This window comes from Malania oleifera, chromosome 8 (genome assembly GCF_029873635.1).
Source record: "Malania oleifera isolate guangnan ecotype guangnan chromosome 8, ASM2987363v1, whole genome shotgun sequence".
In the NCBI taxonomy this organism is placed as follows: domain Eukaryota; kingdom Viridiplantae; phylum Streptophyta; class Magnoliopsida; order Santalales; family Ximeniaceae; genus Malania; species Malania oleifera.
This window is the reverse complement of record NC_080424.1, coordinates 89947269-89973595: the sequence shown is the minus strand read 5'-3', so window position 1 is coordinate 89973595 and position 26327 is coordinate 89947269. Positions and strand designations below refer to the sequence as shown.

The 26327-nt window shown below is 38.2% G+C and overlaps 1 protein-coding gene across 4 annotated transcripts; it reads left to right on the top strand.

Moving 5' to 3' along the window:
- Nucleotides 1-26327, top strand: LOC131161534 (mitogen-activated protein kinase kinase kinase 5-like). 4 transcript variants are annotated; one of them, XM_058117359.1, is made up of 12 exons: nt 1-691; nt 1780-2088; nt 4387-5028; nt 5108-5195; nt 11289-11351; nt 11452-11615; nt 11905-11980; nt 17683-17742; nt 17831-17956; nt 24838-25047; nt 25193-25284; nt 25416-26327. In XM_058117359.1, the coding sequence occupies exons 1-12, from the start codon at nt 264-266 to the stop codon at nt 25441-25443; spliced, it is 2286 nt and encodes a 761-aa protein (XP_057973342.1). In that variant the 5' UTR covers nt 1-263; the 3' UTR covers nt 25444-26327. The 4 variants fall into 4 exon arrangements, with proteins under 4 accessions (XP_057973342.1, XP_057973343.1, XP_057973344.1 ...); XM_058117360.1 differs by having other exon boundaries at nt 79-691; nt 25193-25281; XM_058117361.1 differs by having other exon boundaries at nt 79-691; nt 25193-25288; nt 25416-25519.

The following is a 26327-nucleotide window of genomic DNA, read 5'->3' as shown; positions in this document are numbered from 1 at the left end:
ATTTCTCTTAGTTGCTGCCATAAATTATACGCTACTCGTCATTACGATACTGCAGATCTTGTCATGGTAGAAGACCACAACGACGCCGACGCTGGGTTCCACAGTTTGAGCCTAACTATGGACCTTCTCCAAGTCAAAACCATGTGTTCTCAGTTTCTCCCAGCCATTTCCACGCGGTGTGAGCGCCCTCCTTCCCTTCCTCTCTCTCAGAAGCACCGCCTTCGCAGCATTGTGCCCTTCTCGCTTCCCTGTCGACTTCTGAAATGCATTCCTCTCGGAGGACCTTTCGCTCCCCTCCTTCCTCCTCCTCCTCCTCCTCCTCGCCTTCTGAGTCTCCGTCCAAGCCGGAGCCTTTCCATTCTGGCCGCTCCAGGAGCGCCGAAGGGTCGTGGCTGCTTGCCGGGCCGCGGCTCACGCGGCAGCGGAAGCTCCGGCACGTTACTGACAGCGAGCTTGGGTTGTCGCCCAGCAGAGAGTCCCATTCGTGGTCGGGGGAGGGGTCTCCGGCCGCGGGCGGTATCGCGCGCTGGTCCACGTCGGCCGTGCCGCAGCCGCTGCCGCTGCCGGAGTTGTCTTTGCTTCAGAGGCGGAAGCAAGGGGTCCCGATGGGAGCGAGGTCAAGGGAATTGATGAAAGTGGGGGTCAGCAGAGAGGAGGGAGATGCTTTGATTGGCGATCGGTGGTTTGGGAAGTAAGCTGTTCTTCTCTCTTTCTTGTTCTTTCTTTTTTGCCGTGGATGGTCTTGGCTGACTATCAAATGAGGAGCATGTTCGTATACTGTGTGACTACTTTCATAGCGCGCTGAAGCTGAAATACGTAATGGATTCTTTTGTTTCTCGATTTGTTCATAAGGGCATTTTTTTAGGGTGACTAGTAGTAAAACTTCTGTAAAATTCTGGGAAAATCAACAACATTATGAAAGAATAATGGCTGGAATTTTATTCTTTTCTTCTTTTAACAAGCAATGATAAAAAAAAGTTGAAGTACTATTTATATAGCTGAAGAATATGTACCTCTGAAAATGCAATAGATATTGCTATATTTGCTTTTGAAGGCATGAGGCCGCGACACCCCTTTTCCTTTTCTGGTAGGAACCTTGAGGCATGGTTCTCTAACGCTGCTCTTTACTTCTAAGATTTGTTAGCTGCAGCTTATGTTGAGATAAAGCCTTTGATACCTTCTAAAACTTTGTTGTTCGCATAAGAGTATCCTCCAAAAAAGAAAAAAAAAAAGTTATTTAGATCATACTTTTATTCGGGGCAGCCATCTTAAACTTCAAAGAATATATTACAAGAATTGAATTGTAAACCACAAAATATTTTGGTACCATATAGTTTATGCTAACTCGTCTTGACTTTGTTAGTTGACTAATTTCAAAATTTATAACTATAATTATTATTATTATTATTATTATATTTTAACCTTTCCATATCAATATTTGTGGTTTTGCTTTATGTAAATATATATTTTTTAAAATTCTCATGGTGCTTACAATGAGGAGTATATTGTATTTTATTTTTTCTTTTTTCTAAATGGTGGGGAAAATCTTTAAAATTGTGCTTATTAAAGATAAGTTATTTTCTCAGGTAAAAATTCAGTTTTTTCTTTTTGCAAAAGATTGTGTCAAAAATATGTTTTTTCGTATTTGAATGAGAGGTCATTTGTGCGAACATACTGCATACTATTGCTAGAGTTCCTTTTATCTGATTTAGCTTTGTTATGCCTTGTAATTCCAACAAAAAAATGCTGATTTTTATATATAAAACTGTTATATTGCAGTTCTTCTGCCCACCCAACTATGTGGAAGTGCAAAGATCACACTGCCACTGGATCAGCTAAATTTCCCTCTAATAGTTGTAAAAGGTTTTCTCATGATAAAAATGGCGAGAGTGCTTATGACAATTTCAAGCTGCATTTTCCTGTCAGGAGTGCTCCAACAAGTGGTCCCTCAAGTCCTGTAATTAGTCCACGAAGATCACACACAGGGCTTCCGGTGGTCATGAGGTCAAGGGAACTGATGAAAGTGGGGCTGAGCAGAGAGGAAGGAGATGGGAGGGAGGCTTGGATTGGTGATCAGATGTTTCGGAAGTAAGCTCTTCTTCTCTTTCTTCTTGTTCTTTCTTTTTTCCATTGATGGTCTCTATAACCTGAGGAACATGTTCGTAATTGAGTTTCATACTTCCATTGCACCCTGAAGCTGAAATACATAATGGAACTATTGCTTGACGGTATTATTTTTTAGGGTTGCTCCTAGTAACAGCTCTCTAAATATTGGTGGTGTTAAATGAGGCTTCTTTCTTGGAATGGCCAATAAGTGTAGATTGGTGAAAGAGTTAATTAGTAGAGTTTTTTGTGATATTTTGTTTATTCCGGAGTCAAAGCTAAGGGAGGTGGATCCTATTTTGGTTAAAAGCATTGAGAGTCCTATTTTTAGAGATTGGGTGTTATCTCCTTCCTGTAGAGATAATGGTGTAGTGTGCTAGAATTGCATCTTTTAAGGAATGTGTCATTGGTTCCTTTTCATTGTTTATCTTGTTAGAACTGAGAGGGTTTTCAGGGATTAATGGTTGACAATGGTGTTTGGGCCTACTTTTTGTTCCTTGTGAGCTTTTTTTCTTAAAGAGTTGGCTAGTCTTTTTTGTCTCTTTGTAGCCCGTGTTGGGTTGTTGGGGGGATTTTATAGTCATTCAGTTTGCTAGTGAGAGAATAGGAGGGATGAGGGTGACAAAAAATATGAGAGAGTTTGATTCATTTATTCAAGATTGTGAGTTTAGGGATATGGCCTCGGCTAATGCTCATTTTACTTGTGTGACTGTTGGACAGATGTTGTATTGATAGGTTCTTGTTCACCAATGAGTGGGAAGATTTATTTCTGAATGTTATTCAGGAGGTTTTAGTTAGGCCCCTTTGGGTCATTGCCTAGTGTTGTTGGGACGCCAATGCTGTTTAGTGGGAGATGATCCTTTTCCAAGTGAACATTAGTTGGAGGCAGAAGTCTAGGGTCGAATGGTTGAAAGATGGGGACTATCATCTGAAGTTGTTTAGGGGTAGCTAATGGGAGGAGGAGGATAAGTCTTATCAAAGAGCTGGAGCTAGGGTTGAGATGTGTGGTAAGTAGGGTAGTAAATGAATTCTGGTTGGCAGATAACCTGCCTTGATCCGCCTCAATAGGGCCAGATCTGGTAATTTCCTAAATAGATTTGAGGCTAGAGTTGGATTGGAATGATCCGAGGCAGATTTTGGGCAATAAGTGGGAAATATATTTTCTTGCCTTAATCTTCCCCACCCTGAAAACTGCCATGCTTAATCAAAACCCGCCCTAATATGCTATGAATATAAATGAATAAACGAAAATATATATATATATATATATATATATATGCATGCATGTGTGGATGTATAAATATAATAGTTTTTAATTCAATTGTTCAAAGATTCCTGATGAATTATTATTATTTTTTTACGAGAACTTATTAATACATTATTGTTGTTTTATTTTATATTACTCTACTTATGAGGATAGGTTTTATCAACAATGTAATTGTATTGAAGTAAGATAAATTATTATATTTAAATAATATGAAGACATAAATATTTTTTTCAAAATTTTGTATGTTTTATTTTATGGTTGGCAGCAGATTCAGATTCCTAATTTCCTGGTGGAAGGTTGATCCCCTAATGAGGCGGGGATGAAAATACATATAATATTCCGAGGCAGATTTGGGGTGTAGGTGAAGTGGGTCATTCTTGGCGGACCATTCAATCTGGGCGATGTTGAAATTTTGTAAGAAGTATTCTTGAGAGTTGTTAGCACATGCTTTTGGTGGTTGGTTTTGATTTGAGTCTCATTGAAGGACATTCAGCTGCGGTTAGTGCTTTTGACATGGAGGAGGTTAGGGGGCAGTGTTTGAGATGGAGAGGACTTATCATACTGTTTAAGCTAATTCATCTTGACAATTGATTAGTTGACTGACTTCAAAAATTTATAATTGGTTTCATCTGAATTGACATTTTTATATTAACTATCCCATATCAAGATTATCCTTATGTGTGTTTTTTTTTTTTTCAATTTCACATGGTGCTTACAATGTGGAGGATATTATATTTTATTTTGTATTTTTTAATTGGTAAAGAAAATCTTTAAAATCTTGTTCTTTTTGAAATATAAGTTATTTTCTCTGGTAAAAAATATATATATATTTTTTGCAAATCATTGTGTCACAAATATATTTTATTGTATTTGAACGAGGGATCATTTGCATGAACATACTGCATGCTATGGCTAAAGGTTCTTTTATATGATTTAGCTTTTTTATGCTTTGTAAATCCAGCTGAAAATATGCTGATTTGTGTATAGTAAGCTAACCATATTGTTATATTTTGCAGTTCTTCTGCCCACCCTACTATCAGGAAGAACAAAGATTGTACTGCCACAGGATTAGCTAAATTTCCCTCTAATTGTTGTAAAGGGTTTCCTCATGATAAAAGTGGTGAGAGTGCTTATCACAATTTGAGGCTGAAGGTTCCTGTCAGGAGTGCTCCAGCAAGTGGTCTCTCAAGCCCTGTAGTTAGTCCAAGAAGATCAAACACAGGGGATTTCCTTCCTTTCTCATATACAGCTCCTCAAGATTTTCAGGTCAGACCAGGTCTCGAGGTTGCAGTCTTAGATAGGCTTGCAAGTTGTGCTCCATGTCTGCCACATGTGAAAATAACTCCCAGTCCCGATCATTCTCCGTTACATAGTCCAACACCACAAAGTCCTTGCATGGGCCCCAAAAATCCTAGTGGAATCATGTTTTCTATGCATCATAACTTGCTTCCAGAGGGTTCTGCAATATGGCCTGAAAATGATAGTCATGTCAATGTCCACCCCTTGCCCCTGCCACCTGGAGCTTTGAAACCATCACAAGCCCATGTAGTTCGTCATTTTCTGGAAGAGCCAAATGCATCATCAATGAAAACCCAATGGCTGAGAGGAAGACTAATTGGGCGCGGTACATTTGGCAGTGTTTATGTTGCAACCAATCGGTACGCAAGTATTTCTAAACTTAACATGTATGTTGCTTCTGCTGCAGCGAAGATCACTTCTGTTTTTTTTATCTGACAGCGAAACTGGAGCGTCATGTGCAATGAAAGAAGTTGATATCATTCCTGATGACCCTCAATCAGCTGAATGTGTAAAGCAGTTGGAGCAGGTTCTAAAAATCCCCAACATCTCCAGTCCTTTGTAAAGGAATTTGTTGTACTCTAGTTTTGGTTTTATCTAGATCCACAAAAGAAGTTTGTTCGCAGTACAAGCACAGAGGGCTATAGATATGAATAATGACATTGATTTCTTGCATTATTCCTTGCATTGATTTAATTTCCGTGCAGCAGTTGCTCTGAAAGACTGCCATGCACTGACCTTTTGAACAGACCAGTGATTTGAATGGCGTAATTGAGGCGCGCCTTGAGGCGATTTTGGCCTAAAACGCACCAAGGCGTAAGTGAAAAAGCGTAAGTCCACAAAGGCGTACGCCTTAGGTGAGAAGGCGTACACATCAGGCAAAAAAGCTTGCCTTTTTACGCCTTAGATGCAATGCATACGCCTTTTGGGATTCTTGGTTTAAAGCATATATTTAAAAAGCCAGAACCCAGAACGCACCTGAAACCCTATCCTCCCTCTCTCTCTCTCTCTCCTGCGAAGCTTCTTCTCCTCTGCTCTCTCGACGAAGCGTCTGCGCTCTCTTCGAAGCCTCAATGAAGCCTCTGCTCTCTCTTCGAAGCCTCCAGTCTTCTCCTCTCTTGACGATTCCTCTCGACGAAGCTTCAAATCTCTTGACGAAGCCTCCAATCTTCTTCTCTCTCGACGATTCCTCTCAACAAAACACTCTCTCGACGATTCCTCTCTCGGCGAAGCTTCTTCTCCCTCTTCAACGACTTGACGACCGCCTCCAACGATTTGTCCAAGCTTCGTCGACTGCCTACTTTTAGTATTTCACATTTTATCTATCCAACATACATAAAGCAAATTCAAAAGAAAATATCTTTTAAATGTATATATAGATCTAAGAAATTGAAAAGGATGTGATATTTTTGTATTAAAAATTGGAATCAAAATATATATTATTTTTTTTACAACTAAAAATCTTGAGCCATGTTGTATAAAATAATTCTTATTTTAATTTTTAATTTTGTAAATTATAAAATAATAATTGAATTTACAGTTTTTTCAACATTATATAAGAAACATAGCAAATATATGTTTTTAAGGATTTGTTAGAGAAATATTTAAAAATTAAAAGAATATATAAATTTATTTATTTATTACTTATTTTTTTAAAAAATAGTCCCAAAATATTTACGCCTCAACACTTTGAGGCTTACACCTCACCTCCCGGAGGGTAAAACGCCTCGCCTTACGCCTTCGCCTTTTAAAACTCTAGAATAGACTATAAATGAATTATCTTTTTTTGCTTCATTAAGGTGCCCCTAGGCTCGATCAAGTACATGGTTGCCCCACTGTTGGAATCCTGTCCATTCAACTTGTTCTAAAAATGACATTTTCAACTTGCTTCATAAATAACCTATATCAGCCAAGGGCAAGTAATCTGTTCTTGGTATCTTCAAATATTTGAAATTTAAGGATATATTGTTTTGGGCTTTTTTGTTTTCGATTCCATTCCTTGAAGACTTATCCTAGTCACCAATGTGAAAGGCATAAAATGTCTTATGAAGCTCATATAGTCTTCCTCACCACCTGTTTACTCTTTTTTGGATTACGCACCGGGTATCCACGTGTCCGTTTTACGGTTCACGTGACTAATCCTGCGTCCCTTGAAGTTTACCCCATAACTCCAAAGGGAGGGTAAATTTAGGAGTCCAGGGGCGGAAATGAACCCGGGAGGGTTTGAACACCTGACCTTGTGAAAGGCACTCCCGCAACCCGCACTACCACCTGAACCACACCCTGGGGGTACCACCTGTTTACTCTTCATATTATATCTTGGTGACTAGGTTTGTTTGTGCTGATGTTTTAGGCATGAAATTCCATTCATCAAATTAGATGCAATTGGGTATATCTATTTTTTAGTTGTGATGCTCAGCTTTATTACAACAACAGCAAGCCTCAAGTCCCGCTACATGGGGTCGGCTACATGAATCCCTTTCCGCCAATTCACACAATCAAGGGCTTTTTCCTCGGTTAGATTAAGAGCTATTAAATCTTTCCACACTATATTATTTAATATTATTTTAGGTCTATCCCTACCCCTTCTAATACTAGCAATAACTAGCTCACTCCTCCTCACTTGTGCACTACTTCGCCTGCGTTTCAACTTTCAAATGTCCAAATCATCTAAGCGCCCTTCCCTTATCTTATCTTCTAAGGGTGCTATGCCTAACTTATTGCGAATTTGTTTGTTCCTTAATGTGTCCTTCAATGTTATTACACTCATCCACCTTAGCATTTAGATTTTGACAATTTTCACTTTTTGGAGATGTTGTTTCTTTGTTACCAAACATTTTAATCCATTGAGCATGGTAGGTCTTACAGCTATCCTATAGAACTTTCCTTTTAAATTTAAGGGTATGTTACGATGATACAATTCGTCTGAAGCACTCCATTACACCTTCTTATATTTCTCTTTCCGCTTGCATAATAAATCCAAGGTATCAAAATCTACTAGTGTTAATAATTTCTTGATTATCAAGTTTAATTTTATCTCCAATATTCCGCCTTATGTGTTTGAAATTACATTTCATATATTATATCTTATTTCTACTTATCCTAAGACCTCTAGACGTTAAAGTTGTTTTCCATATTCTTACTTAGATTCTACTCCACTCCTACTTTTCATGAAAGTAGAACCTTGATGTAGACTCTCCTCTTGTAGTTCTAATGTTAGTTGCTACTTAACATACATATCCTTAATGACATCAATATACCTACTGCATACTCCCTCCTTTTCTAATACCCAGCGTAGAGCTTCCTAGGTACTCTATCATAGGCTTTTTCTAGGTCAATAAAAACCATATGCAAGTCCCTTTTCCTTTTCCTAAACTTTTCCTTTGATCTTCTTAAAATATAAATAGCTTTTGTTGCTGATCTCCCAGGCACAAAACCAAATTGATTCTCTGAGACCCTCATCTTAATCTTATTCTTTGTTCAATTACCGTCTCCCTTAGTTTTATTATATGACATGATAGTTATTACAATTTTGAATAACACCTTTGTTTTTGTATATAGGTATTAACGTGCTTTTCCCCCATTCCTTTGGTATTTCCTTGGTTTTCATAGTAGTGCTGAATAGATTAGCTATTCTTTTCTAGAAATTGCAGTAGATTTGTGTCATACACTAATTAAGATTTCAAAATTCCTTGGGAAGTCTTTTCACCCTTGAATCTCTTCTTGGGCAGCACCAAAGATAAGAAGCCCGACTAATTGAAGATTGGGAGTCATAGTTTTCATGATGTAGGACAAGAAGCAAGAACTTGGGAAGATCCTTGTTGGAGAATAATTAAGAAGAATTGGGTCAAGGGATTGTTGGGTTTAGTTTGTAGTTAATTGTGTGATTAGCTTAATTAGTAGAGGATTATGTGTATTTGGGGGTCTGTTTGTGATATTTGTATATTTTAGGGGCTTGTAGTTTAATGTAATTTGGGGGGTATATGAGTAATTTTGTGTTGAGGCTTTCTTACAAATAGTGCGTGAAAGCCGTGCTGAAGGTGATTGTTGAACTTGAATTTGAAGTGAACATGAGATTTCTTCTTTGTATCTCCTCTCTTCCCCTTCCTCTCTTCAATTTCTTCTAATTTCTCCCCATGGCTGCAGATCTTTGATGCTGTCCTGCATCATTTCATAATTCTGTGTTTTTGCCTGACCAACTTTGATCTCTTTAGATTGCTGGATAGTCTCCATGTTTTTGTTATTTCATTCTTTTTCCTTCTTCATTTATCCTGATTTGGTGTCGTTGTTGGCTCTCCATCCCCCTCCCCTCCACGCATTTGATAGTACAAAATATTGAAAGCTTAGCAGTCACTATTACAAGAAAGAACGATAGGCTGTTCTCGGAGCAAGTTCATTTTCTACACACTGCCTCTTTCTCAGTTTTGTGGCTAAAAAATTGTTATTCCTTCAAAACTATTTCCTAGACTATTTTCTTGATTGTTGAACTAGATTACTGTGAATTACGGTGTTATCCCAAGAGGGGAGGTGAATTGGGTATTTTCAAATTAAGTCTTTTAAGTTCTAATTTTGAAAAACTATCAATAACAAACTTGCAATCTACTTAATACCTAGCTTAATGTTTCACAATTAATCAATTTAATGTGTGTCTTTATTAAACATACAATTTTACCCAATTACACACAAACTTATCAAATGCTCAACTCATACACAATAAACAGATAATTTAAATGCAAGTGGAAATTAAAAAGGAGTTAAGGGAAGAGAGAAGACAAACACGATTTTTACGAGGTTCGACCTACCACAGCCTATGTCCTTGCCTTGAGCAACCCACTCAAGGATTCCACTAAAAATCTGCTCCTTTAACTGAGACGGAACTTTCCTTACAATCTGCAGCTTACAAGAGGTGTAACTTCCTCCTCAATCCCGGTTCACAGTCCGAACTGTGAATACAATAGAAAATTACAATTTTTGCAAAAACTCAAATGCTTCTATACAAAAATAGTGAGTACAATAGAAACCTAATACATACTCATATGATAAAATTTGAAGCTCAATGTGTGAGTATTATATTCAGTGATATTTCTTGAAATAAGTGATGAATGATCATTATATAAAATATGAAGGACAAAGATGCTCCAACGATTTGATCAACTGTACGATTTTTATAAAATTATTTGAATAGCATGTATAGTTCAGAAATCTAAATCAGATTTATGATCTTCACAAAAATTACTCGGACAATTGATTTTCAATAAAGATAAAAAATATAGTCTTTATCAAAATACAAGGTCAATAAGTTTTCTCTAGAATATTAAATCAGATATTTTTAACAATAATTATGCTAAGATGAAATCTTTGAGTAAATAATAAACTTGATAGCTTTTCAAAGATACGAAACTTTAACAACCACTTTTCTCAAATAATGATCTTTCACAAAATGTATATATAATTAATAACTCAAGATCAGTCTCTCAAAAAAATACTCAAGAATAAATTTGTGAGAGGAAAAAGTTTTTGAGAATAAGCAAACAATTAGTTTGATCACCAAACCTCAGTACCCAAGTTGTTTGCACAATATTTGCTGGAACGCGTTTTGAAAATCAACGTAACCCAAGCTCAGATTTGATGTGAATGCTTTGAAATCGCAGGCAAGAGCTTAGCAGTGTGTTCAATACTCTCAAGAGGTGTGTAAAAATTCTAGGGCTTAGAGTTTAAGTTTATAAGCAATCTCGCTATCTAAACAATTTTTGGCCGTTAGATCTTTAAAATATCATATTTACGTCCGTGTCCACGCTGGAACGTCGTTTTGCGCCGCGACCTTTGTCGACGAATGGGTGCATTTGTTGATAAGTGTACAACACTCGTTCATTGACGAGGCCATGAGTTCGTCGACGAGAGCACTGTTTGAACTTTTTGGGCTCTCTGTATTTTTTCGTTGACGAGACAACACTGTTCATCGCCGAGTGGCCTTCATACGTTCGTCGACGAGGCCATGGAGTTTGTCGACGAGGCCTCTAAAATTTGCCTAGAAAAGTTTATTCAACCTAGAACTAATGTAAATGAATCTTTCATGAAATGCATGAGTCCTAAGGTCTATCTAGGGTATATTTGAGCTTCGAATTAAATCATATGAAATATGTAAATACATTCAATTCTAAATACCCATTCCCATTGAAGATCTTGAACTTGACGCTTGCATCTTCGTTCTTCTACTCTTCTAGCTCCATGGATTGAGACAAGTGGTATGTTCTCTAGATTCCTCGTGGCTTCCATATCATGCTTACATTCGTGCATTCTAACTTATGATCCTGTTTGCAAACTCATTTGCACAGGTCAAATACAAGTGATTTGTCATTATCAAAATAGGATTGGACTCATATAGTTAACAATTACTTTCTTGACTGTTGAATAAAATATAATCCCGAGGATGGTTTACAGTGATGAGAACTGTCTTTTAAGTTTTAAGGAGCTTATTTGAATGCCATTCACATTTTTATTGTTCAAATTGGACATGTGCTCAAACTGTATTCTGATTACGTTTGAACATTTACGGCTGCATAGCTTTCCATTTGTCTTCCTAACTTGAGCATTACTGTTCTACTTGTTTATATTGTTGCAGGAAATTAAAGTTCTCCGCCAATTAAAGCACCCAAACATCGTGCAGTATTATGGCAGTGACATAGTCAGTGTTTAATCAATTATTATTCAGTGTAGCTCTGATTTTATAGCTTAGAGATTTTCACTGAATTTGATTAATTTAAAGAGCACCTTTGCTTGTGTAGATTGATGATCACCTGTACATATATTTGGAGTACGTGCATCCCGGATCAATTAATAAATATGTCCGTGAACGCTGTGCAACTATCACAGAATCTGTAGTCCGTAATTTCACACGTCATATTCTCTCCGGGTTGGCTTACTTGCACAGCAACAATACAGTCCACAGGTGACAGTTATGGATGGTTAGAGGAAAGATTACTTTGCAGTTTAACTTCTCTGTTAACATCTAACCAATTATACCTTGCAAAACACTAAAATCCATGTTCTGATGGTTGAGATATGAGTGAGATTTTGATAAAAGATGCAACCCTAATTCTTCAATGAGAATGTTCAGGAAAAAAAATACTAAAAAGTGTAGCATTGAAAAGAATGATGAATTTTCTGTTTACATGAAATTTGGTAATTTTTTGGTAACATGGAGTTTTTTTGGGTATTTGGATGATTGTGTGCTATAGGGATATAAAAGGAGCAAACCTGCTTGTTGATGCAAAGGGTGTTGTTAAGCTTGCAGACTTTGGTATGGCCAAACATGTGAGTTTTGTGTTTCTTCTGAATCTTTAAACTCTATTTATTTTTCTCTCTTGGTTTTTAGAAAATTTATCACCATTGCTTATTTATTTATTTATCTATTTGAAATAGGGATCACTGATTTTTGTTTATATTAATATTGAAATTGTCTATTCCGCTGTATTATCTCTTTTAGAATCCTGGGAGGGATACCTCATATTATTGAGAGGATTATGAGGGATTTTCTGTGGTCAAGCATAGGGGAGTCATTTGGTTAGGTAGGACCGTAGGAGGTGGTGTGTAGGTTGGTCTAGGGAAGAAGGTGGGTTGGGTCTTGGTAATTTGGTGTCTAAAAACACTTCCCCATTAGTTAAATAGTTGTGGAGGTTTTCCTTGGAGGAAAATTTTTTTCGGCACTTAGCAATAAAAAGCAAAACTGGCTTACAAAATTATGGGTGTGTTGCTAATTGGGGTGTTTCAAGCTCTTCTGAGTGTCTTTGGAGGTGTATTTCTCACTTCTCAGGTTTATCCTCTTTTTCTTCCTTTGATAAAATTCCATATGCAGAGAGTTTATTGTATAAGGTTATGGGAAGATACTTGGTTTGGGGGAAGGGGGCAGCATTATCTTCTTCATTTGCTCAGCTATATCACCCTTCTTTCTGTCATAATGATGTGATCTGCTCTTTTTTTACTGTTGCAAGGGATGCTTTTTCTTGGGACTTTCATTTTAGAAGGGATTTGAAAGAAAGTTGGGGGAGCTGTCTTCTTTATTCAATTTACTGGAGGGTTGTGAGTTTTCCAGTTGGGAGTGCTGGAAAGTTTGGTCTTTGGACTCTTCAGGGGAATATTATTGTAAATCATTATTTTCCCATCTTTCCAAGATTGATTTGATTTTTCCTCTTTATCAGGGTGTTTGGGTGGCCAAATTTTTTCTAAGATTAAAGGCTTTTGTTTGGTTGGTGGTACTTAATCCTTAATAGAGTTAACACCAACAATCAGCGGCAGAAAAGGAGGCCCTCTAAAGCTCTGTTGCAGGATATGTTTCTCAAGTGTGTAAACAGTTCAGAGGATGTATTTCACTTGTTTTGCCATTGTTCTTTTGCTTGGAATTTGTGGAATTCTCTTTTTGGGGTGCTTGGTGAAATGTTGGTTATTTCTTTTGCTGGTTTTGGGAAAGGGAAGGATGCTAAAATGTTGTCGATATTGCTCCTTGTGCTGTTTTGTGGGGAATGTGGCTGGCAAGAAATGCTAGAATCAGTTTATGTATGAACCTTTTTTTCAGTGGGATTCAATTGGGACAAAATTTGATACTTGTCTTCTATTTGGGTTTATAGTGCTGCCATTTTAAGGGGTGCTGATTTCAAGATATCACCAGAGTTTGGAGTGATTTATTATGATGATGTAGTTTTATGTTCTAGTTTCTGTTGTTAGAGAGCCTCTTGTTCTCCTTCCTTTTTTTTTTTTTTTTTTTAAATCTTCAACTCCTGCTGCTTTTAATGGACTTTCTTTTTCTATCAATGTATAAAAAGGGGCAGTCTGGTGCACAAAGCTCCTGCATATGCGGGGTCCCAGGAAGGGGCACCACTTTTATTGAAATTGTTCCTGAAATACCAACTCTTGGATTCTAGTTAGGGGTGTACATGGTTCGGTTTGGTTTTGACCCAAACTGCTAGCCGAACCGAAAAAATAGGTTTTTAAAATATAAAACTGGAACCAAACCATACACCGATGGCTTTAAGTAATCATAAACCGAATTTTTCCGGTTCGGTTTGGTTTCAACTCAGTTTTTAATATAAAATTTATATTTATAAATCATAATTAAAGATCTACAAAACCAAGAGCCCAACCCAAATCATGCCCATCTGAACGTAGATAGTGCCTATGGGTGGCCCATCCACATAACTTGAATGGTGGGTTTACTCGATGCAATGCAAGAATGGAATTTTATATGAAAAGGGAGGGACCTTCTGTTCTTCTCCCAACCAATGTGGGACAAATATTCGGCTCCACCATCACATCTAAGCCCTGTGATTCACACCAGAGAAAATGTAAAAAACAGAGAAGATCAACAGGAAAGCAGAACAATCGCAAGGAAATTAACGAAACCAGACCGGGGGGAATTTATCAGCAAAAATGGAGGGAATCGAGGAGAAATTGAACAAAAAATAGAATTGAAAATCAAAAATTACTGAAATGGGAGCTACGGAGAGACAGAGATGGAATTTACCTTTGTTTCTTGGCAAGGATTTGGGGACCGACTGAGGATGGAAGATGTGGCCATGTGGGACTTGGGACTTGGGAGGAAGCGGGAGGTGTTGTGAGGACAGAAGGTGTTGGCGTTGGTGTGGGTGTGAGTGTCGGAGGGAGCGGGAGGTGTTGTGGCTTGTGAGGGCATGCCGACACGATAGTCAACACTCGGTAGCTACCAGTGTGTGAGCGTCGGAGGGAATGGGAGGTGTTCTGACTTGTGAGGGCACGTCGACATGGCAGTCGACACTCGACAGCCTACCAAGACCAGTAGTATGAGTGTCTCTTTAGTCTTCCCAATAACCAAGTCCCCAAAGGCCCAAACCAATTGGCAATAGCCGGATCTTCCACTCCACCAAACTCGTCCCACATCGCCAAAATGGGAAGCATGAATCTCACGCATCTTATATAAAATCCTTTCCCACTCCCCCAACAAGTTCATCCGGAGACAAATTTAATTGGTCAAATAAATTATTTGTAAAATAAAATATTAAATGTTTTAATAATATAATTAAAAAATAATATTTTCACAAGACATATATATATATGTAGTAATAAAAATAATTATTTTTAAATTATAATCAGTTTTCGGTTTTTAAGTGAAACCGAAACCGGAAAGTTGGTTTTTTACAAACTCAAAATCGAAATCGAAATCGAAACCGAAATACCGAACTGAAGTTTCAGATGGTTCGGTTTTGGTCCGGTTTGCAGTTTTTCGGTAAATTTTGTACACCCCTAATTCTAGTTGTTCTAAGTTTTCATATTAAAAGAATTTTCTGTTTTGAACTGATAAAAAAGAACATTTATTCCACTTATGTTGGGCCCAGGGCCTCTGTGCCACTGTATTGTGTCAACATCCTGGCTGGTCTTGCCAAGAGATTGCATGGGTTATGTGTTGACATACTGGTTTCATTAACTGGGAAATTTGGTGAGAATTCCTAGTGACAAAGCATATTCCTGTATTTTTTGTGCCCAACCTTCAGGGTCAACATGGCTATTCAATTGAATTGTTTTTAAATTTACATGGAAATTGGAACTTCTGGAAGCTCATGAATACACTTGTTTTCTTGATTTGTATTAATGTAGTTTTGTATGATGGCATGTATGTCCGAGTTCACTAAATGAGTTATGAATATGATGTCTGTGGAGAACTATGTATCTACTTGTGCACTTGTACTGTGGCATTTGCCAAATGGAAATTATGGAGCCATTGTTTTCTTTAGTTCTTGATTATTGCTCCTGTTTATTGGTTAATGTAGAGAAATCAAGTATTCAGAACTTGAAGACAAAAATGATGTCGGATATGTTTTCCCTCGTGTTTTATTTTGACTAGAATTTGAACATAGTTAAGTGTCAGCACCGGAGGAGTGCATAAATGGGCTTGATACACATGGGTGAACGCCAACTTGACCCAAAAGTTTAAGCCTATTAGGTCCAACCATGTATATAAGCACCCGTCATCCACTCAATTTTTTCAAGTGGAATTCTCTACAATCTCCCCCTCACTTGTGAGTTCCAACTGCTCCTGCTTGAACGGAAACTGTCTCCCTTATAGGAGTAAGCCCAATTTTCTAATAGCTGCTCAAGTGGGCCTTACCACCACGCCCAATGTGCCTCGGATTGCATTCCATGTGCCTCCAAACCAATCCTACCTCCTACATCTTGACCCTATTCGGATCTATCTTCCAAGCCTAGATGATCCTTATTGGCCTCGATCACACACTTGGTCCTCCAACAATTGTTAGCACGTAAGGAGAATTAGCTTCATGCTTAAACTTTTTTTACAATGTCGCTTGCCTAGAGTTACGAACTGTCGGCTCTGATACCACTTGTTAGCACTAGAGGAGTCCATAGGTAGTCTTGATACACATGAGTGGACACTAACTTGACCCAAAAGTTTAAGCCTATTGAATCTTGGGCCCAATCATATATATAAGCACTCATCCACTCAATTTTTTCAATGTGGGACAAACTCACAAGTGGAATTCTCAACATTAAGATTGTCATTTATGCGAACGTCATTGGCAAATGGTTGAAAAACAGTAAGAATACATCGCTCTTAGAAGTTTTGTGCTTATGTTTTTTAGATGAGGCAATTATTGTTTTCTATTTAGTAATATCGTTTTTGTTTTCTATTATTGTTTTGAGGTTGAGCCTCAACCCGACAGTGAGGGTGCTACTGTCAAACTTGAGGGTCAAGGGTATCCTTGAATGTGGAGGTAAAGCTGTGTGCATCATGCCCTCCCTAGAATCTTGATGTGGTGTGGGAGCCTTGTGCACTGGGTGTAGCATTTAGATAATATCTATCTTTTTTGTCCAAAATCTCTTGTACTTCTGCATGCCCTATGCAAAGAGAAAAGCTGTAAAATCAGTAAAGCACCCTTTAATATGTGAAAACTATTCCTGGTCCTAAATTAAAATTTTCAATGGAACTTTAGTTTAGAAACCGAGAGGTCTACTTGATCAATAATTTTTTTACATAATAATGCATGTCGAGCAAAATTCTCCACCAACAACTAGGTCCCACAAAGTTTGATTACTTCTTTTGGGGTCATATGGGATTATGAACAAATATTATAGACTACTGGATTAGCAAAGAAAAAATATATATATTCTGTACCACTGGATATGAATCATCATAATCCGTTCAACTTCAATCAAATGTCTATATATTTTTCCTTTTTGTTGCAGGGTATTGATACTTGATGATTCATGTAGGATACCATGATTGGCACAAAGAGGCCAAAGATCCTTTTATGTATTGAAGGGCATTATCAGAGCGTAAAACATAAAATTGAAGATCCAAATTTTTTTTGAATTTGACTGAAAAAAAATCAGATGAAAGTTCAGATTGATGACTTGATCTTTAAGAAGATCCATGTCACTATAGAACAATCATCAATAAAAGAAAACATAAGACCCTTTGACTCCTAGGAGGATCCCAAATATCAGTTTGAACCAACTCAAGGGGAGTGGGCCAACATTTATTCTCTTTGGGTGAATTTGTTTCGAACTTAGGTTTCACAGGACTGGACTAGGCCAAACTGAAATTGAATTGTATTAGATGCGACAATTATCTGGTGTGTGGCTTGTCATCTATGAGGGACAAGATAATTGCTATCCAATATATTGTTCAGTTCAACATAAGATAGGATTGGTTAAATGTGAAAATGACAAAAATTCCCTAAAACTATGTCAGTCACACAATTTTTCATACTTTTGTTAGTTAAGCCCAGTGGCTGGCGCATGTTTGTGTGGAGCGGTTGAAGGGGGGTGGCTGGTGAAACTGGCCAGCTCTACACCCAACCATGGTATTAGGACACTTTATTCTGTCCTATTCCTTATATTGGGCACACCAAGCATGGGTTATGCTAACAATTTTTGTGGTGTTATTTATTTTCAGTTATTCATGCAGCTTGATATTTATTGACTCTTCCTTCTCCTCTTTTCTTTTTCAAATTTCTATCGTCATGTCTCAGCTAACTGGACAAGGATCTGTGCTTTCTATGAAGGGAAGTCCATATTGGATGGCTCCAGAGGTATTTGACTTGGCAGATAGTAACTTAATATGTTACTCAAAGTCTTAGACGTCTTTGTGGTACTTAAAAAGTGATTTCTTTTGTGCAGGTCATGCTCAATACTGCACAGAAAAACACTAATCCTGAACTTGCTTTTGCTGTTGACATATGGAGCTTGGGTTGTACCATCATTGAGATGCTGAATGGGAGTCCTCCTTGGAGTGAGGTTTCAGGGGTAAGCTGGTTATCAAGTCATGGGCTAGCAAAAATTATAAGCATGGTCACAACTTAGCATGTTCATATTTGTCTTAGGAGATGTTTTGGGAGTGGTGTACTGATTTTGCTTATTTTTTTGTATTATTTGTTTTTCAAGAAGAACTATATCGTTCTTACCATAAAATTGTCCTTGCTGATTTGTTTGGTTTCATGATCACAAGTTCTGCTGTGGCAAATGAGACCTTATGCTCTTTGTTAACATCTAAATTTCTTTTGTATCATGATGCTTCTTCTATGCCTTTTGCTATGTGGACCCTTTATGGGGTTTGACTGGACAGATCCCTTTTTCTTTGTTGGGAGGTCAGGTCTCAATTGTATTTTATTACTATTACTGTTACCAGTGGTCAGGTTTGGAAAACCTAATCACAGAAACAGTGTCACTCATTATTTGCACTATATGTCAAGTACATGGCGATGACCATAATGCCCTTACTAACATAAGTAGTAATGCCCAGCTAAATAACCAATAATACTCCCCAGCTGGAGCATAGATATCATGTGCTCTTAGCTTGTTAGAAATGGATTAAACCTCACCCTTCCTCACCCCTAAACTTTAGTGAACAAATAAAAGAGTTGGTAGGTATTTGATCTCCACTTGAGTGGTTGCTATTTGCTTATGCAAAGGTGTCTACCAAACAAAATAACAATCAAATTCAATGTGTTTTGACCATAAGATTTGAATGGAGGCAATACGAATAACAACTTGGTTATCACACATCAATTCATTGGTTGAAATTGTTGAAACCCGATTTCTTCCGACATGTTCTTTAGCCTAATTGATTCACATGTAATGTGGGCCCTGTTCTTTGACTCTGCCCTTGAATGGGCCACACAATTTGTTTCTTGCTCTTATTGGAGACTAGGTTACTGCCAACAAACATGTAGTAGTCATATACAACTATAGATCTCTTGTCGAAAGGTGACCCTGCCCAACCTACACCCATATGTTCTTGAACACAAGATACTTGTATTTGGTGCACCTTTGAGGCATGGCAAGTAGGACTACGCAATTGGTTCGTATGGTGAATTCGGTGAATTAATCGAATTCATTGAAAATTTCGGTTAACCATATACCCTAAACAAACTGAGCTGAATTGGAGAGTATAACCGAACCCCCACCTGACTGAATTTTATTTTGGTTAGTTTGGTTAATCAAAATTATGCTGTAAAATCCTGCAAAAGTCTAGCTGCAAAATTCTTGCTGCAAAATTGTAATATTCATTTTCAGCAATGGTCGATGGGTTTGTAAGCATTGGCTTTTGCGAGGCAAATCTGCAATTGAGGTTCAGGAGGAAGGAGGATCGGTTGATCGGAGGATCGTGAGTATGGTGAATCGGCGAATTGGAGGACTGAGTCACTGGAGGATGGTGAATTAGAGGACTGGGTCACTGGAGGATGCGAATCGGTGATGGAGGATCATAAGGATGGCAAATCAGTGACGAAGGAGGATCGTAATTTGCAAGCTGGCGAGCAATGGACTTAGGAGGACAGAAGTTAGGACTTAGGGTTAGGGTTTTCTGATTTGGGACTGGGTGATGGAGGAAGCTCTGAAGTCTGAAATTCTAATTTGATACAGTGAAACTGAAGAGGATATTTATTGGTTATGTACGTTTTGCATAATCAAGGGTCGTTGCTGGCGTATTCCGAAGCAGTGGCAGCCAACTATCTAGACTGATGACGTTTTAGTGAAGGCATTCAATGACATCGGATGTTTTAGTGTGGTATCCAGTGACATCCTCTCTCTGCAACAGCGGGGTGGTGCTTTCCTCCTTTGTTGATGCAAAGATGAACTCTGACTAGAAACCGTAATGTTCACCTCCCAGTGCCCTCACCCTACAAGAAGGCACCTATGCTGATTGCTTCTACATTCTTATATAAGTCTTTTATCCCACATGTCATCGGCCCTCACGGATCAATTCTGCCTTCTTCATTGCTAAGATCAGGAATCTCTTTCAATTCACCATTAGAAAGTCTCATCGAAAATTAGAGAAATCGGGAATTACCAGCGCCCCTTCCTTGGCCATGCGGAGGTTCTGACAAATCTTTGGGTAGTAGAGAAATTGTCTTCCCGCTAGTATCGTCTCTCCATTCTTCCTAAGAATTTTTGGTTGATGAAGAAGGTACAGAGAGAGTTCTGGAGCATCCACAATGTCCATACCCACCTTAATAGACAGAAAACTATTCTCTTTTGGATAGATACCGCCGTCGGGAGCTCTTTGAATTCTGGAGAAGTTAGGTAGTAAGATGTCTCACTGTGTTTTGCTAAATAATGAGGTTCTTTGGTTCCAGGAACGGATGATGGAGTTTTGGATGCAGAGCACTAAATTTCCATGGATAAAGTAGTTGAAATTCCTCGGAGGATCATTGACAGTTAGATTTGTGTCAAACAAATTTGGAAAAGTGATTGTTGTCAAGAAACTGCTACACTTGGGGGGAAGATTTTCATTGAGAATTCCATAGGGCAGGGAAGCCTCAGGTTGGTGGAGTTTCCGCAGATCGTTGAAATGGGATGAAGATAGATTGAAAAGGAATCATTGAAAAATCCTGGGTATGTCGTGTAGACAATGCGGTTCTGTCGATATAAAGCTGTGAAATGGAATGGATATGATGCTTAAGGGGTTACCCGACGAGCTCAGTTATGTAGAGGTAGTAAAGCGTGGAGCTGCACATGATCAGAGACGAAGTTACTATAGTGAAACCAACTGGAAAATAGATTTGAAGTGGTGGAACAGCAATACAGTAGGCAATAAGAGGAGAGAGCAACTCATAGTAGTATAGTCCACCAGTCCCACATCCTATGCCAATCATCTTTGCCATCTTCAGATCCTGAATAAACAATAGAATCATGAAAGAAGGTTATAGAACTATTAAAGCTTGATATACATTGTTGGCTGACTCACTTCTAAAAAATGAGTAGCATTAGGGCAATCCCAAGTATAGGAGTTCTGTCGTGTAATATTCAGCCCAAAGGCTAGATTGTCTCCTCAGGGAATGCGTTTTAATCTCAAATTTTACGTTCTTTCAATCGAAAATAAAAAGGTACTGAACTCAGTTTAGATTTGGGATTTTCAAGATTAGTTGAGACTTATTTTGACAAATTAAATGAACACACGAATTAAAACTCTAATCCTAACATGCACCGAATTAAACAACGAGAACAGAAATCTTACGTCTAATCAAGCAAGCTCAAAGTTCAAAACCTTACTACGCAATTCAGACATGCAACTTTAAAATAAACTCCATCAAACACAAATACAAATAAAATTAATTCCTAATACACTCTAAGTAAGACAATGAATTCAAATCCTAAAGAAATTATATATATATATACAAGAAATTAACCCAAGCCGATGAAAAATAATCCAACCAAAACTACTTCTAATAATGATATAAAAAAAAAAAACTTAAATCTACTAATAATAACTAAGAAAATTTAAAGCTCAAACCTTTAATTAAAATCCACTCCAAATCAACAGTACTTAACTAAATATTTAAATGCCAGGAAGAAATAAGGGAAAAAGAAAACAACTTAAAAAAAACTAAATCTTAACACTTTCCACTTAACTAATAATCATAAAACATAAAAAGGAAAGATAAAAAAAAAAAGAAAGAGAAAACAGTGGCCGTGGCTGTTGTGCGGTGTTCGGATGGTGGCCGGAGAGGAAGCTGCTCTGCTGTGGAGTGCTGGCCGAGAGGTTGCTGGAAGGGCTGCCATTGCTGGAGTTGCAAACTGCTGCAGGGAGTTCTCAGGTTACAGAGGAGCTCGGGTTACAGAGGCTGGAGATGGAAGAGGAGAACAGGGAGAGGAGAGAAAACTGAGAGAGAGAAAGAGAGCAGGGGAGAGTTCAGGGAGAGAAACAGAGGGAGGAGAAGTGAGGAAAGGAGAAAAGAAAAGAAAAGCAAAAGAAAAGAAAAGAGAAGGAAGAAGGAACAAAACCAAAACAAAAGAAAGGAAAAAAAGAAAAGAGAGCACAGCAGCTGCGCTCGGGTAAGGAAGAGTTTAAAAGGAAGGCTGGTGGCTGCCCTACCCAGATCCACTAAGAGACCCGACCTGGCCATGCATGGCCGGGTCACATCAAGAAAAACTGATTTTATTTTATTTTTGTTTCTTTTTTTTTTTTCTTCATTTTTGTTCTCCGCGTTCACAGCCAAGTTTAACCTTCCTAGAGTCCGTTTCACTTGAAACTCAAAACAGGGAAGTTGTAGATAATCCTTTCCTATTTCTCCAGAAATTTGAATCGTCTCGATCGGAGCTCGGACGGAAAAGTTATGCGCAGATTACGAACTGGTGCCGGTTTTGACTCCCGGAAATTTTTCTGCGATAAAAAATTACTAAAAATTCATAAATTGTTCAATAAAACTCAAAAATGATAAATAGGGTACTTTGTTAAAATATTGGATGTAATTAGACATTTAATTAAAAATAGAAGCCATAATGCATAGATTAAGATGCCTAATTACGCAGTTTTGGCGCTTAATCTTTGTCCCACAAACCAACAGCTTAAGTTTTTTTGGTAAACTAATGACATGGTATCAGAGTTGGTTACTAGGAGGTCCTGGATTCTAGTCTTCTTGCCTGCTTTCATAGTGTGGTGTTTAAAAAATTACTATATTCCCTATCATGGGTGTTATTTTGTTGTGTGTTTATCTCTCCACATGCTATTGGATTGCATGTGCAGGGGAGTGTTAAAAGCTTGATACACATTGTTGGCCCACAACCTAACATTTTAAGCTTTTAGGTAAAGTTGTAATCTAACAAGGACAATATTGTGACTTCGTAATCTTACTAACACACATAATATTTGAAGGGGATTTAAGAATATGCAAAACAGAAGAAAGAGAGATTGAGGGAGTAGGACCTGCTGTGTCTATCCCCTTAACTGTAGCAATGGACTTGTCAACAAGGGTAACTTGAGGTACATTTTTAGAATACTAGAGGGCAAAAAGGAAGTTGGTTACACCTGTCAGTGGCAGTTGAATTGATAACCCAAGGACTAGTGGGAGATATGCTTGATGACATGCAGACTATACGATTACCTTTCTGAGCAGAAGGTGCAATATGATGAGATGCTTGTTGGGATGCCTAATACTGCAAGAACCTCGAATACTCCTCCTCTGAGACAGTTATAGTATGTTGTTCATGAGTAGTCGAGTGACTAACAAGGTAAACATACTTTCGGGATTTGGGGACTCCATCCAACACACACAACGTTGATATGTAGCAAATCATAAATGCACAGCAAACAACATATATTGGGATTCATGGCCTCCATCAAGACACTCACGGCCTTTGACAATCGGAGCAACCCACAAACTGAGCAAATACCATTGTCAAAGGCCCAATGAACTCAATAAACGTTGATAAACAGCTTGAGGCAGTACCAAACAATCATTCCTGGAGTGCCACACAACAGCAACTAAAAAGTTGAGATTTTTGGACAAAAGACCATCACCAAAACTCAATAGTAGGTTTATAGAGAGGGATTCAAACAGTGTAGGAACAACTCGGCCTAGAAACATGGCCGTAAGAAGCTTCATGCGCTGGCACATGTGGTCCCCCTGCTGGCCTTCGGTCGCCATTTGAGGGAGTGTGGGAGCAGCTCTGGCGATGGGATTTCAGTGGTGGGCAGTGGGTGGCTATGGTGTTGGTTTTGCAAAATCTAAATGGGCTTTTGCGTTCATGAGCTGGCAGTGTTGTCCAGGGAATTTCCGGTGACTGTTGTGGCTTTTGGCAGCTGCTTGCTGGTTTTTAGGCCTAAGCTGATGCTGGTTATTCTCCTATGATGGTAACGTGCAGCAAATTTAGGGTTTTAGGCTTCGGTTTGGTGGTGGCTGTGGCAATTAGGGTTTAGGTTTCAGAACCATGCTGTACTACTACGGTTGAAGAATTGGGTAAATTGGAAGACCTAATCACAATGAGGTGTCTCTCTCTGTTTATAATATATACCAAGTACACAAGAATGGCCTTATTACATTTACTAACTCACGCTTACTAAACACAGCAGTAACAAACAGCAGTAACACAGTAACTGGTTGCAGGTTCTTCCTCCTAAGCTCTTCTCTATCAATCTTTCTAATGCTTGTTTATATTACCTTAGGTTTTATAGGTAGTTTGGGTACTTGGGTTTGAGTGTTTTTAGGATGTTTACAAGTTCTGAGGAGGTGAGTGTTCAATCTTTCTTCTTGTAATCTAGTAGTTGATTCTTGCAAGATCGCCTGTGGCTGTAGATGCTGAGTGCTAAACTGCATAAATTCTTGTCTTGTGGTTGTCAGGTTGTGCCATTTTCTTTCTTATTTCTTGCAATTTCATTGCTTTGTGCATTGTGTTTTGTATGATTGGGTGTGGGTGGTCTTGAGCCCAACAATTCTGATGCATTATGAAGCATTTCAGCTTCTCCCCCATTATTCCTGTGTAACATTTCATAACTGTTCATAATATTCAACATAGTATTTGGTTGTTCCTTTCTACTCATGGACAAAATTTGGGGGAAGTGATACTTTCTTCTACATGGGTAGATAAATGCTGCATTCAAGTTTCTTTGTGGAACCCTCTTGCTTGTTGCCTGCAAATTAAATTTGGTTCATTGTATTTTGAAACAGGTCTTGAAAAGAGCTACTTCTTTTAGAAAGCAGAATTTTATTTTATCAATTTATTTTCTTATAACTTGATCAGGACCAGGCCCTTCAGAAAAATCACTCATTTTCTTTGGTGATTATAGTAATTCTCCTTATTATGCAATAAATTTGTGTTCAAGATGCTGTAAAGAAAACAATGAGTTGATTCAATGCATATATGTGCTTCTTTTGTTAAGGTTTAATTTGTTGTCTCAACTCTGTCAGGTTGCTGCTATGTTCAAGGTATTGAACAAATCCCCGCCTATCCCAGAAACATTATCTTCAGAAGGAAAGGACTTCCTCCGGCTTTGTTTCCGTAGAAATCCTGCAGAACGCCCATCGGCTGTGAAGCTACTTAATCATCCTTTCCTACGAAATTCGCATGAGCAGAATGTTTCAGTCAGCATGCAGGCATTTTCTGGAATGGCATTAAGGGTGAGCATTTAATGCCTATTGCCTGGTTTTAATCCCTGTATAAGCTCTGAAATGACTCTGTTTTCCTTCTAGTAAAATCAACTGGCAGTTAAAAACAGAGTAATTTAGTGAAACTTTTCATGTTACTTTGTTGGATAAACCACAGAGCCCAAGAGACTGGACTAGACATAAATCTGACTTGCGGCACATCTCTCTAGGCACACAGATGCCAAAAGGGAATCTTCCTTATGTCAAGTAGTCTGTACTTCCCCTCTTCTCCAAGATCACTCATAAAATTTCCTTGAATTTGTAATTTTGTTCTTGTATGACCACTGTTTTGGATTCATCCAACATATACACTTATTTTTCTTTTTGTTTTTTTTTTGCAGTGAATGCTTATCAACAGTCTCGCGCTGAAACTCTCAACTCTGCAGCAGCCTCCCATCACTCTCCTCATCTTTCACTTGAATTTCCCCCTAACCTATCTCAACACCAGTTGAATTACAATTCATAAATCTGCAGCCCTTCATAAATTGTTTCTAACAATATGCCCCGTTGAAGTTTTGAACAACCATCCACGTGCTACTCCGAGGACTTGTGGAACTCAACCTGGGAACATACAAATTATTGCCAGGAAAATCCGCATGGAGCTCTACTAAAGATTTTCATGTTGCTTCTCAGGATCTCAGTCCTCTCCCAAAGCTCCCATGCTATAGGGCATTCATTCCGATTATTCACTTTTTAATGCTTTCTTTTAAATTTCTAGGGACCTATTCATTGGGGAATCAACTAAGCTGGTCTTATGAGCAGTTTTCATTCATTCTGTTCTCTTTAGCTGCAGAACTCAACAAATAAAAGAGGTGCATACTTACTCCCTGTACAGTTCCCCCAGAAACTGTAAGCTGAAAAGAAAGTAAGAGGAAAGGCAAGAGGGAAATGACTGTTTTCCCATGTGTACATTTGCCAAGGAGAAGATTTTGGATGAATTTGTAGATATTCTCGACTTGCAGAAATCGCTTTAGTGGCTTAGCTGTTGTATTTTTTTTAGGCAAAACAAGCTAAAATAGGAAACCTATTTGAGAGGAAAATTGCACTCTCAAAGTTGGTTTCCCTGCTTAAAGAGAACCCTGTATTGTCATAGTTACTGTTTGAATTATTGTGGTATTTATTGTTGTAGATTATAACGCTCTGATTGTACCATCATAGTAAACTTATGATGTGGAATTCACATGTATTGCATACTGTTTTCTGTGTCAAAGTTACCCTCAGCCCTATATTAGTGCATTTTGATCTGGGCCCAA

Bases quoted from the DNA above. Each gene is read 5' to 3' on its own strand.
- LOC131161534 (XM_058117359.1), top strand. From the start codon at position 264: ATGCATTCCTCTCGGAGGACCTTTCGCTCCCCTCCTTCCTCCTCCTCC. The intron at 692-1,779 runs GTAAGCTGTTCT...GTTATATTGCAG, and splicing joins GGCGATCGGTGGTTTGGGAA to TTCTTCTGCCCACCCAACTA. The intron at 5,196-11,288 runs GTTCTAAAAATC...ATATTGTTGCAG, and splicing joins GTGTAAAGCAGTTGGAGCAG to GAAATTAAAGTTCTCCGCCA.